This window comes from Bos javanicus, chromosome 26 (genome assembly GCF_032452875.1).
Source record: "Bos javanicus breed banteng chromosome 26, ARS-OSU_banteng_1.0, whole genome shotgun sequence".
Lineage (NCBI taxonomy): Eukaryota > Metazoa > Chordata > Mammalia > Artiodactyla > Bovidae > Bos > Bos javanicus.
In genome coordinates, this window is record NC_083893.1 from 38,396,918 (window position 1) to 38,411,488 (window position 14,571).

The following is a 14,571-nucleotide window of genomic DNA, read 5'->3' on the forward strand; positions in this document are numbered from 1 at the left end:
CTTGAAATTCTTTTTAAGCAGGATGGTGTTTGTTCTTTGGGCAAACGAAGAAGCAAAAGGTTAAGAAAATGAATGACATGCTAAGTCTAAAAAATAAACAAAATGGATAGAGGGAGGGTGCAAGGTCAAGATATGAACCAGCAATCTTTTTCTATTGTTTGAGCAAGTATGAATGAAGACCTAAATAAACTAGGGACGTGGCAGGGAATAAATCTGAGACAATTTACAAGGGAGGAAAATCAGTAAGACTTGTGACTCATTTCAAATCTCTATCATGCTATTCACCACACTCCAGTATATTAAAATGACCATCACACTTTTTCCCTGAACAGTACAAAGAATAAACCCATCTTACTCATCACTGTATCCTTTACATCCAGCACAATGCCTGGCATATGGACACTAAATGTTAGCTGAGCTAAATATTCAAAAACCACTCTCATCTTCCCTCCCACTCCCACTTCTAACAATTCCCCTGAAGCCAAAATGACCTTCAAATGCTCTCATCCTACATCTCTTCCATCTTACTGTCTTATTTGTCCTGCCTCTTTCATCTGTGCAATGTGCCCCAGACATCTCTTTCTCCCTTTTGATTGACAACAGGTTCACAATTTTTCACCCAAGATTCCCGGGACTAGAAGTGTGCTACAATTTAGAGCTTTTCAGATTTAGAAAAAGCCTCTTGATGAAAGTGAAAGTGGAGAGCGAAAAAGTTGGCTTAAAGCTCAACATTCAGAAAACGAAGATCATGGCATCTGGTCCCATCACTTCATGGGAAATAGATGGGGAAACAGTGGAAACAGTGTCAGACTTCATTTTTTTGGGCTCCAAAATCACTGCAGATGGTGACTGCAGCCATGAAATTAAAAGACACTTACTCCTTGGAAGGAAAGTTATGACCAACCTAGATAGCATATTCAAAAGCAGAGACATTACTTTGCCAACAAAGGTCTGTCTAGTCAAGGCTATGGTTTTTCCTGTGGTCATGTATGGATGTGAGAGTTGGACTGTAAAGAAGGCTGAGCACCTAAGAATTGATGCTTTTGAACTGTGGTGTTGGAGAAGACTCTTGAGAGTCCCTTGGACTGCAAAGAGATCCAACCAGTCCATTCTGAAGGAGACCAGCCCTGGGATTTCTTTGGAAGGAATGATGTTAAAACTGAAACTCCAGTACTTTGGCCACCTCATGCGAAGAGTTGACTCATTGGAAAAGACTCTGATGCTGGGAGGGATTGGGGGCAGGAGGAGAAGGGGACGACAGAGGATGAGATGGCTGGATCGCATCACTGACTCATTGGACGTGAGTCTGGGTGAACTCCGGGAGTTGGTGATGGACAGGGAGGCCTGGAGTGCTGTGATTCATGGGGTCGCAAAGAGTCAGACACGACTGAGCAACTGAACTGAACTGAACTGAACTGATGGTACATAAACCATATACTCTGTAAAATATCCAGTAGAGAATGGGAATATCAACCTATTGATATTTCTGGGAGAAAACATATGTAGGTTCCCACTAAGTTCCTTCCTCACATGAGTTTTAACCAAGTTTTACTGCAAATGAGTTTTGGCACCAAATTTAAGACCGGGGAAAAAAATCAATTTTCAAAGTTTTTTTTTGTATTTTGGAATTACAGACAAGGGACTGGGGACCTATATATATTCAGAGGTATGTAATTCATATCTCAGTTTTCCTTCACTCCTACTGACTCTCCAAGTTTTCATCTAGGGATATTTTCCTTCTATCTGAAGAACACTCCAGTATTTCCTCAAAAGGAGAAACTACTGGTGATGAATTCTCCCAATTCTTGGCTAAAAACGTATTTCATCAGTTCTCTCCGTTTCATGATCACCTCATCTCCTAATATAACCAGGTATTTCTGACTGAACATCAGACACTGCTTATGAAAAATTATGCAAACAATTTGATGCCTAGGATAATTATCTTGCTACAGACAGAATTTATTTTTGCTTCTGGTAAGCCACTAGAGGAGCTAGCAAATCCACACCATCTTCATTCCATCAGGAATCAAATGCCAGCTACCATGACAGCTCTAACTGACCATTCTTAGTATACCTGGGATGTGATCCTTTAGGTTTGGTGGGACCTGAACCCCAATTTTTATCACCCTACCCTCATAAACCCATCAAAGTTTTATAAAATTTCTCAGCCTGGAAATCCCATGGATGGAGGAGCCTGGTAGGCTGCAATCCATGGGGTCTCGAAGAGTCGGACACAACTGAGCAACTTCACTTTCACGCATTGGAGAAGGAAATGGCAACCCACTCCAGTGTTCTTGCCTGGAGAATCCCAGGGACAGGGGAGCCTGGTGGGCTGCTGTCTATGGGGTCGCACGGAGTCGGACACGACTGAAGTGACTTAGCATAGCATATGACACTCCTCTTCCCAAATAAACAGGCGCCTCTAGCAGAGAAATGGCTCAAATGCTAGTCTCCCGTCTCCAGATTTCCTTCTTTTCCCAGATCTTGGTCCTATAATTCTTCACTTTTTAATTAGCTCCTTGGACTTTTTTTTTTTTTTAAACATTTTTGTTTTTTGGCCATGCCACAAAGCATGTGGGATCTTAGTTCCCTGACCAGGGATCGAACTCGTGCCCCTGCAGTGGAAGGGTGGAGTCATAACCACTGGACACCAGGGAAGTCCCCATCCCTGCTCTCAGCTGTAGAGTTGGTCTAAATGACCCAGACTTATCAATCATACGTCTATGGCTGCACCTGCCAGAGCACCCTGCACACTAGCATAGGAAAGAGCAAGCTCTAGTAGGTTCCCCACTAGGGATCCCTACAACCCACCGACCAGCTCAGTTACTTTATACTGGCTAAGAAATCAACAGTGATTAAGAAAAGCAAATGGGAATCTTTGATGTTTTTGAATAAGAAAGTACGCCCGTCAGAAATTAGCATTTTTAGAAGATTCAGTTCAGTTCAGATGCTCAGTCGTGTCCGACTCTTTGTGACCCCATGGACTGAAGCATGCCAGGTTTCCCTGTCCATCACCAACTCCTGGAGATTGCTCAAACTCATGTCCATCAAGTCGGTGATGCTATCCAACCATCTCATCCTCTGTCGTCCCCTTCTGCTCCTGCCTTCAATCTTTACCAGCATCAGCGTCTTTTCCAATAAGTCAGTTCTTTGTATCAGATGGCCAAAGTATTGGAGCTTCAGCTTCAGTATCAAGATTAGTCAGTCCAAAAAAAAAAAAACTGACTGAACAAAGGAAGACCAGTTAGGAGAGTCCTGCACTACAGTAGGCACTAGCCAGCAATGACAAGGAAAAAGATGACAGCAGTGGGAATAAAAGGGGACAGAAACAAATCAAATTATTGTATTCTATCAACCTTGACTAGCACCTGGAAATAAGAGATAAGGGAGAAAAAAGGAATCAAAGGTGAATATGAAATAACAAGCCTGAGAGTAAAACTGATTTGAAAGAAGAGGAATTTCAATTTATACATGAATATGGAGTATCCAAAAGGAGAAATACAAGTTGAAATGTCTAATGGGCATTTGGAAAAGCTGGTTTGAGCCATCACCTAAAGTATAATGATTGCCACAAGTTTCAATAGAATTTTCTTTTTTTTTTTTATTCAATTTTAATTTAAAAAAAATTATACATGTGTTCCCCATCCTGAACCCTCCTCCCTCCTCCCTCCCCATACCATCCCTCTGGGTCGTCCCAGTGCACCAGCCCCAAGCATCCAGCATCGTGCATTGAACCTGGACTGGCATCTCGTTTCATACATGACATTTCACATGTTTCAATGCCATTCTCCCAAATCTTCCCACCCTCTCCCTCTCCCACAGAGTCCATAAGCCTGTTCTATACATCAGTGTCTCTTTTGCTGTCTCGTATACAGGGTTATCGTTACCATCTTTCTAAATTCCATATTTTCCTTCTGGCTTACTTCACTCTGTATAATAGGCTCCAGTTTCATCCACCTCATTAGAACTGATTCAAATGTATTCTTTTTAATGGCTGAGTAATACTCCATTGTGTGTATGTACCACAGCTTTCTTATCCATTCATCTGCTGATGGACATCTAGGTTGTTTCCATGTCCTGGCTATTATAAACAGTGCTGCGATGAACATTGGGGCACACGTGTCTCTTTCCCTTCTGGTTTCCTCAGTGTGTATGCCCAGCAGTGGGATTGCTGGATCATAAGGCAGTTCTATGTCCAGTTTTTTAAGGAATCTCCACACTGTTCTCCATAGTGGCTGTCCTAGTTTGCATTCCCACCAACAGTGTAAGAGGGTTCCCTTTTCTCCACACCCTCTCCAGCATTTATTATTTGTAGACTTTTGGATCGCAGCCATTCTGACTGGTGTGAAATGGTATCTCATAGTGGTTTTGATTTGCATTTCTCTGATAATGAGTGATGTTGAGCATCTTTTCATGTGTTTGTTAGCCATCTGTATGTCTTCTTTGGAGAAATGTCTATTTAGATCTTTGGCCCATTTTTTGATTGGGTCATTTATTTTTCTGGAGTTGAGCTGTAGGAGTTGCTTGTATATTTTTGAGATTAGTTGTTTGTCGGTTGCTTCATTTGCTATTATTTTCTCCCATTCTGAAGGCTGTTTTTTCACCTTGCTAATAGTTTCCTTTGATGTGCAGAAGCTTTTAAGTTTAATTAGGTCCCATTTGTTTATTTTTGCTTTTATTTCCAATATTCTGGGAGGTGGGTCATAGAGGATCCTGCTGTGATGTATGTCAGAGAGTGTTTTGCCTATGTTCTCCTCTAGGAGTTTTACAGTTTCTGGTCTTACATTGAGATCTTTAATCCATTTTGAGTTTATTTTTGTATATGGTGTTAGAAAGTGTTCTAGTTTCATTCTTTTACAAGTGGTTGACCAGATTTCCCAGCACCACTTGTTAAAGAGATTGTCTTTAATCCATTGTATATTCTTGCCTCCTTTGTCAAAGATAAGGTGTCCATATGTGCGTGGACATGATGGCTGGTTTGAGCCATCACCTAAAGTATAATGATTGCCACAAGTTTCAATAGAATTTTCTAAAACTAACCAGAAAGAATATCATTTACTAAACTAATAAACCAATTTTGGTATATCAAAAAATCAGAACTGTAAATTCACATTTTGAGGCTTTGGAGACATAGGGGAAAAAAACAGAATAGAGATGTTCATCCCCATATTTAAAGAACAGAGGAATGAAGCACAAGTCCGGGAGAACGACTTTAAAAAAAAAACACATGCAAAATAGGTCACAGTTCAAACAATCTGGTAGTTTAAGTAAAAAAAAAAAAAAAAAAGTATAGATACATACATAAGAAAAATACAATAGTAAGTAGAACACTAAGTCGGTTTAGCTATGAAAGTGATTTAATAAATTTAACAACAAAAAAGTTTTTAACTTACCAAAGTGGTCAAGTCATTGTTCAAAAATACATTTTTTCAAGAACAAGCAAGTCAGATTATGCTGTTATATTAAAACATTTAGGTTTGACAAATTAAAAGAATCTTTTAAAATATCTAAAACCAATATTCTATAGTTTTTAAGTCAATAACTGGGGAACATGAAACATTATTTCATATACTCTTCAGTCCCTTCAATACAATATGGCTTTTGATAGAAATAAATAAATCATTCTGACAGTGTAAACATACACACACCAGTAGTTATTTTAAGATGCTCTTGAAAGATAAGAGGTTGATGCCCTAAAGGTCCAACTCACTGATTATATTAATCCAAACACCAAATTTCTGATTATCTGCCAAATGTACCTCATATCACACTCCTGTTTTAGCTCATAACAGCATTTCATTACTACACTCAGAGCTGCAAACAAAACATTCCACCCAAACGGAACTCTTCTGGCTCAAGGGACCTGAGCATACACTCATGTTCTGTCCCAAATGAAAACTGTCCTTAAGGTCTCTATAAAGTAGAGATTGCATCACCATTATGCCACACACCTGCAACACTGAATAAATTGATATACTGGATTAAGTGAAAACTGAATTAATAAAATGCCTACACAACTAGTTAGGACTTTCCAGATGGCTCAGTGGTAGAGAATCCACCTGCGAACGCAGGAGACGTGGGTTTGATCTCTGGTCTGGGAAGATCCCCTGGAGAAGTAAAAGGCAACCCACTCCAGTGTTCTTGCCTGGGAAAGCTCATGGACAGAGGAGCCTGGTAGGCTATAGTCCATGAGGTCACAAAGAGCTGGACACGACTTAAGAGACTGACCAACAACAGGCATCCAGAGACATAAAGATTAGTGGTCACTAATTATGCTACTCTTCCCACTGGTCAAATCTGATGCCGAACATTTACTTGACAAACATTTGGTGAGCTGTAACTGTGCCAGGCACTACAGATAAAAAGACAAACAAGACAGAGTCCCTGCCTTCTAAGGAGGAAGGAGCTGTCAGGTGTCCAGACGTGGACGCAGGAACAATACAGAGTTGTTATTGCCAAGATGCTATGGGTACACAGAAGAAAAAGTTCCACTGGCGTTCTGTTTGTCTGAGGGAAATGCGAGGGTGTGAGGAAGATTTTACACAGGTGGACACTAATGAGTTTAAGCCTGAGAAAAGAATGAAGCAGCACTGGCCGAGAAGCAAGCAAAGAAAAAATATCTTAGACCTGAGAGTAAAGGAACCAGATATTTCGGTAAAGCCACTTCATTTTAAGAATGAGAAAATTTGCAAGATGATATCAGCATGCTTAATCAAGAGGCAAATAGCTGCTGAGGGGCAAGAGTTGAGACCAGAGCCCAGGTCCCCATATTTTTATCCACTTCATCCTGCTATTAATAATGGTTTGACTTAACAATTTTACAACAGAGATCATTTCGAAACAAGATTTTTCATAGTCCCATGCCGCTGAACTCAAAGTAGGATATGTATTGATTCTAAAAATAAACTAAGCTCCCTGGTTTTACATAGTATACTATCTGCATATTTATCAATATAGCTTTTAAAATTTTAGCTATCACCTAATACTAGCTCACAAGAGCTATCACCCCTGACTACAATTTTTATAAGAATTATGCCTATATTAATACAAAGCAAAAATTCTTTAGTTACCTAACATGCCATATTAGTAATGGTAGAGAAAACAGGCATTCTGATACACACCGAACCAGTGGGAGCACATAACTTGGCACAACTTTTGTGAATCACAAAATATGCACAAAGTACATGAGATGGCAGGCAGACCTCAGAGATACTATAGGTTCCACTGCAGACCACCACAATAAAGCAGTTATCAATAAAGAGAGTCACACGTATTTTTAGTTTTCTAGTGCTATAGTCTATTAAGTGTATAATAGCATTATGTCTAAAAAAAACCCAATCCATGTACATACTTTAGTTTAAAAAAACCAATCAATGTACATACTTTAGTTAAAAAAAAATGCTTTATTGCTAAAAAATTCTAATCATCTGAACCTTCAGCAACCTAAAGTAATAATATCACTCATCACAAATCACCATAACAAATATAATAATAATGAGAAAGCTTGAAATATTGCAACAATTGCCAAAGTGTGACACAGAGACACTACGCAAACAGATGTCCTTGGAAAAATGACGTCAGTAGACTTGCTCAGTACATGGTTGCCACACACCTTCAATTTGTAAAAAATGTAGCACCTGTTAACTGCAATAAATCAAAGCACAATGAAACTTATAAGAGCGATTATTCACTGTACCACTGTTAGTAATAGCCAAAGACTGGAAGCAACCTAAATATTCACCGGTTAAAAAATGGTTAAATAAACTGAGGTACATCCATAAAGCAAGGGACAATGAACTATGGTGCATTTGTGATAAAGAATAAAGGAGCTCTACACACAGTCAGAGATCACTCTCCAAAACCACAGAAACTCACTCTCCAAACCTCAGTGTCTCCCAGGTATTAGGTCCCTGTACAGTCCATCCTGGGCAAGTAACAGGTTACCTTTGGGATACCGATAACTGATCAAACAAATTTATGCCAGAGACTGTAGCAAGTGGTCTTCCAAAACTATCGGTTAGATAGAGCTTGATGATACTACACTACAAGGCCCTCTACCTTTAAAAGTATTTTACAGTAATATTCTAATTGTAAGAATGAAAAGTCTTACAGTGCTTACAAAATTAAGTACCAGAAAAATCTACTCAAGCAGAAACTGCAATACGACAAATAGCTTTGGCAAATCAGAACTCTATCAGTCAAATTAATGACACACGAGAAGTCAGAGCATAAGTGTAAAATGTATTATAAAATTTCCAATTCACATTTCAAAGATGACTTTTATAAGACAAGTAATATATTTTATCCTTATAAGTTGAACTGAAAGGTTTGCTTTCTGTTTAGAAGACTATTTAATATTATTTCAATAATAGCAAAAGAGTACTAATAACACGATCCTTTTTGAGATGAGTTTTTTGCTGATCTAATGAAATCTCTGGTATATCCTACACCCAGAAGATCACCTAGATTTCAGGTTAAAAACAAGATCAAACTCAGATTTCTACTAGAAAAATTTTCATTACCCAAGAGATAATAAATATTCATAAACATTCATTCACTATACATTTTATTCAGTAAGTGATGGCTAGTGCGTATCAGACACTGCGTAAGGTACTAACGCACAATAATGAAGACAGACATGCACCTCTGCTCTCTCAGGACACACTACTGGGGCAGGGGGTGTGGGGAGAGGGAACAGCCAAACTAGAAATTACAATACACAGTGAACTACCATGACATACTCAGTGCTAGAGAAGCACAGATAAGGGGTTCCCAAACCCAGACTTGGGGAACAAGGTATCAGAGAATGTTTTCCAAAACAAACGATGTCTGAGCTGCAGCTTGAACGTTAAGTTCACAATGACTGAAAATATAAGAGGGAAGAGGAAAAGGAAGAATGTTTCAGGCAGTCAACTTAACATGGGAAAAGCCAAGATGTGAGAGAGTACCTAAAGTGTTCAAGGAACTGAAATAAGTTCAGGAACAGAAAAGCCATTATTGCTGTTCAGTCGCTAAGTCATGTATGACTCTTTGCGACCCCGTGGACAGCAGCATGTCAGGCTTCCCTGTCTTTCACAATCTCCTGGAGTTTGCTCAAACTCATGTCCATTGAGTCAGTGATGCTATCCAACCATCTCATCCTAAAAGCCATTAGGCTACAGAAACAAGCAGGAGTCAAGACAATGAAAGGCTTTCTAAATCCCGTTAAGAAGCTTAGATGTTATTCTAACAGGAATATGATTATCAGAGCTGTATTTTAGAAACAGTCACTCTAAAGTGCAAGATTCTAGTTAGAAGTGTTAAAAGTAGAGGCAAAGCACCAACTGAGAGGAGCATTTGAGAACACACCTAAAAAGACGTAGCCTGGACTGGATGATGGAAAGTGGACAGGAGCCAAGACAGAAGTAGAACATAAATGGGATTTGGCAATAAACTGGACGTGGGGATTCAGAGAGGGTAGAGTCAAGAATTATTAAGCAAACCATTCAAAGCCACAACGCACAGGTCTTAAGTTTTACCTGTAATTCATATACAATGCCCAGTACTAAATATATTTGTTAAATGGATAAAAATTTTGTATTTACACGTGTATGTATGGCTGAGGCCCTTCGCTGTTCAACCGAAATTATCACAACACTGTTTGCTAATCAACTATATCCCAATACAAAATAAAAAGTTTAAAAAGACAAAAAAGACAGATTTTGTATTTAATGGCAAAAAAGATGACAAAAACAATTTACAGCGACAAAAGGAAAAATATATATCTGGCTATGATAAATACAACTCTGACTATAATTTTTTTTAAGAAGCTACTTTTACTTAGTACAACAACTGTTTGGGGTAAACAAAAACTAAGACACCTCAGACCACAAGGGAAGCGAGGAACCGTATCCAAATAGCAACCCAGCACTTGCTGGAAACTGGGTATTTCAGAATTGCTGAAGCACATCCTGACTGAGGGGGGACCTCGGTGATCTACTGCTGCGTGACTCTTCTACACATCCTGCAATTTCTACACTGCAACTAAAATGTGAGCTGGCCCTGGAATAAAGATAGTACGTGACCTTCAAGCACTGGAAACTTTACTGAGGCGGGGAGGGCCAGCAAGCCATCAAGAAGCCAAGTGCCTCCTTAAACAAAATATTTCTGCAACTTGCCCCAGATTTCACAGCTGGGATGATGTTCGTCTGTAGAGCTGACCAATAAAATGCTAACTTCAGTTGTTAATATTAGCAAATATTAGAAGCTGGTAGGCAAATAACGCTTCAAAGATAACAATAAAAAAAAAGTTCAGAAAAAATTAAAATACACAGGTTCATAATACAAAAGTCACCAAAGACTGAGGTTAACAGAACAAACAAGGTTTTAAAGAAAAGAAATGCTGACATGGTTAATAAATGGAATTAAGGTCGGAAATACACATAATCTAAAAATGTCCACAGTTTATGTTAAATTTCCAAATTAATCTATTCCCAAGACGAGACAATTTGAAGAAGCAAAAATCGATACAATCAGTTCTTTACCTGCAGCTCCTTTGAGACTCGTTCTAAGTGGTTAGTTATCTTTTTAATCAGATCACTGTACATCTGCTCCGAGTGCTGCTGGCACACGCATTTATACACACAACTGTGGGGAGGAGGGCAGACAGAAAAATCAACAATGACGCACTTAACTCAGCCCAAGGTAAAGGCATACCCTCAATATATAACCACTGGTGAATTAATTCGGGCCTAACAAAGTAACCAACTGCAACTCTTAAACAAAAATGTACCCTGCCCCAATCAGTGTTCAGACGGAAGAGCCAGCACTGCCAGCTACAAAGAATCTTTCTGAGGATCCTATTAACTATTTTATCAGAACTAGATAACCTAATACTGGGTAATAATCTGAATTTGACTATGGGAACTACTTAAAAGTCAGCTTCTCTCTTTGACACTGAAAACTGAAAGTGAAAGTGAAGTTGCTCAGTCGTGTCCGACTCTTTGCGACCCCATGGACTGCAGCCTACAAGGCTCCTCGGTCCATGGGATCTTCCAGGCATGAATACTGGAGTGGGTTGCCATTTCCTTCTCCAGCAGATCTTCCCAATCCAAGGATCTAACCTGGGTCTCCCAAATTGTAGCCAGACGCTTTACTGTCTGAGCTAATAGGGAAGTCCCATTAATGAACGTTAAAATAAGGAAGAGAGAGAGTGATGCACAGCCGAAGTTTCTAACTCACAAAAGTGTTTGCAATGTAATGTCTTTGTGATTCACTTGTGTAGAACAGCACAGCTGTCACTGCCTCCTCTTGTGACTGGGCTGATCTGACATCCCACCCCAGTCCTCACTAATGTGGCTACTTTCACCTACCAGGAGCTGGGAAACAAAATCACCAAAGATAGGTAAACTTGTGTATCATAAACATCAACAGAACAAGCTAGCACCTCCCCATGACACTGAAAGGACAATTTTTTTTTTTTTTGCCTTTTTCACTGACCTCTATAATTTCTGCATTGTGTTGGTGGGGGTGGCAGGCTGAGGTAGGGTTAACAATACCTTGATTTGAAAACCAATTCTGAAGTAAGAAGTACAAATAAAACCCCCAATCCACAAGTGTGTAATATAAATAATTTATAGAGCCTCACTGTATGTATCATACATTATATGCATACATACTGCCATAATTCAACTTGCTGTGAACCTCAATATACCCTCTAAAATCCAAGCAAATAAAATCTTGACTTACCTGTATATCTGTTCATAGGATATGGGGATATAGTCACCAGGACTCTGAGTTAAAAGCTGATCTATGGCACCATCCAATTTTGGCCAGTATGTGCTCTTATAATCTTCAATAGTTATAACATTCATTACTAAAAGTAAAAAGTAAGATGAATATTACTATGTGCCACATATAAAATAAACACAAACCACAGCAGTTTTTCAAATTCCTCTAATTTTACATTGACAATCTATCACCTAAATACAACTCAATTATTATTTCACTTCCAATTTCAAAAAGCCCAGTCTGATCAGGGAATTTAAGCAGCCATTAATTATGATTTTAAAAATTACTATACAAAAGAGAAAAAAAACTACTATAAATCTACCTATCATTAAAAATAACAAAACAAGCAATTCTCTCTGGTTCCCTTTGCAGTTTTCTGTGATGACTGAAGCATTCCTAACATGCACTGACCTTCAAATACACATTGTCCATGATGCGACAAGATGGCCTATTCAGGAATCGCAATAAAGTTCTAGGAAACTTAACTTCTAATCAATCTTTACAGAAACCCCTGGGAAAACCTACCTAGGGAAATGACTGGAGATTAAAGTCCCAATGCTAGAGTGCTAGAAACCTGCCAAGATTTTACGGCACCACCAGGAGCTCCTGGACGTGACAATGGCTGTGATGCAGGCTCACGCGACCCCACCCTTCAGATAAGCCCAACAGAAAAGCGTTGAGGAACTCCAGCCGTGTATTGAAGGCTTACCTCATTCCTAACGGCTGGCTGGCTCTTATTCCTCCAGGATGGGTTTAACAAAGCGTTTACATAACAGCCTGTTCTAACTGTGAAATCCAGGGGCGATGGGGACTTCACAGCAATGAAACGCTAATAGTGAGAAGAGCTACCCGAAGCACCTAAAGTAACTTGCATCGTAGAGTCTCTATAGGAGCGAACAACTACTAGATCAGCCATTTTACTATTGAGTTTATCAGAAACTTGGGAGCAGAAGGGTGATTTCCCCAAGAGGACACAGCTAATCCCTGGCAGTGGTACCAGGAAAAGCAAAGTCTTGATCTGACATCTTTCTATCACGTTAGTGTTAGTCGCTCAGTCATGTGGGACTCTGTGACCCCATGGACTGTAGCCCACCAGCATCCTCTGTCCGTGGAATTCTCCAGGCAAGCATACTGGAGTGGGTTGCCATCCCCTCCTCCAGGGGATCTTCCGGATCCAGGGGTCAAACCCGGGTCTCCTGCATTGCAGGCAGATTCTTTATCGCCTGAGCCACCAGTCCATTTCCCAATTTTAGGTTCACTAAGGTTCAAGATATTTCTCATATCTGTGTCACATCTATTGTGTTTGTTCAATATTTTCTTTAAATCAATTGACTTTTGGGGGGGGCTTAATATACTTAAAGGACACTTGAGGATTTAACAAGTGATTTACACAACATGGAATAATCTTAAATGTGTTCTGCTAAGTGAAAGAATCAGATCAAAAAAGCTATATATATATGGTAAGACTCTCGTATTTATAAAGGCAAAACTGTAGGGAGGAAAACGGATCAGTAGCTGCCAGAGACTGGAAGGTTGAAAGAGGGACTGTCTACAAAGGGGAAGCAGGAGGAAATGTTTAAGACAATGGACTCTTTTGTATGGATATGTGGTGGCGGATACACCACTCCGTGCATTTCTCAAAACCAAGAGAACTAATCACTATAAAAAGTAGATTCACTGTATGGAAAAAAAAAATTCAACCAGGATGTAGTAGTAAAGATGGAATGTAAACAGTGACAAATAAATCTAATTTACAAATGAATCACATAGCTGCCACTAAAAAAAAAGGGCTGGCGGGCAAGGGCGGAGGGCGGGGGGGGGGGGGGGGGCGGGCGGGGGGAAATGGAGACAAAAGTAGTGTTCTGACTCTATACAAGGCTAAAGACAAAAAGAACTGGACGTGTGTGTGCACACATAGGCACACACACAAAAGGCAAAAGGTGGTCAGATCCTGGAGGGCCTTATGAGTGGTCGAAAGATTCTGCCTTTCACTCTGAGTTAAGAGGAGGAGGGTTTTGAGCAGTCAAGTTATGTAATCTTGGATTTCTATGTATCATTCCAGCAGCCTTATGTAAGAAAGCTGTGAGATGGTGGGGGGCTGGACTATGTGAGAGCAGTGAGGATAAGAGGAAAGGTCAGATTCCGCATGTATTTTAAGGGAAAGCCAACAGGATTTGCTGATGGTTTGGATGTGGGATGTGAGAGAAGGGTCAAGGATGACTCTAAAGTTTTTAGCCTGAGCATCAAAGGATGGGGGTGCCATTGACTAAGATGTGGAGGACGGAGGAGAAGCCACATGTTCAGGAGTTGAAACCGCTGGTACCCCGCCCACCTACTCTGCCCACAAAGGCCATGGGGGGGGGGGGGGGAGGCACCTACCACTGTTTGCCAAAGTGCTATCTGGCTGCCACTCCTCTGCCTGAGGGAGGGGCAGGTTGGAAGTTCAAGAGAATTAACACCCCCAGGAGCCACCATCAAGTAATGATTACTGAGTCCTCGGGCACACATCCCCAGCATCTCCCTTTACTCTGGGTGAATGCTGAGCCGACTCCCAAGCCCCCACTGGGAACACACTCCAGTTGCCACGGTGCTGACTTCTTTACTGGCTTCCTTACCATCTCGGTCTCTCATCTCCACACTCTGACAGGTGCTTCCTAGAATCACCCCCTTGGGCATAAAACTACCCGTTCTTCAAACAAAACAAACAAAACCCATCAAAAACAGAAAAGTAGTACCATATTGGCAATATGCCCCATAAACATAAATACAGTTGTTAAATTCTAGTGAGGTCCTACTGCCTTG

The 14,571-nt window shown here is 40.2% G+C and overlaps 1 protein-coding gene across 2 annotated transcripts in view; it reads right to left on the bottom strand.

The window, feature by feature from the left end:
* CACUL1 (CDK2 associated cullin domain 1) overlaps positions 1–14,571 on the bottom strand; it is a 76,594-nt gene that overhangs the window by 42,056 nt on the left and 19,967 nt on the right. For both annotated transcript variants that reach the window (XM_061403621.1, XM_061403622.1), the window contains exons 2-3: positions 11,728–11,854; positions 10,524–10,626 (exon numbers count right to left, since the gene is read on the bottom strand). In XM_061403621.1, coding sequence (XP_061259605.1) covers positions 10,524–10,626; positions 11,728–11,854 — 230 coding nt within the window. The remainder of the gene's footprint in view (positions 1–10,523; positions 10,627–11,727; positions 11,855–14,571) is intronic.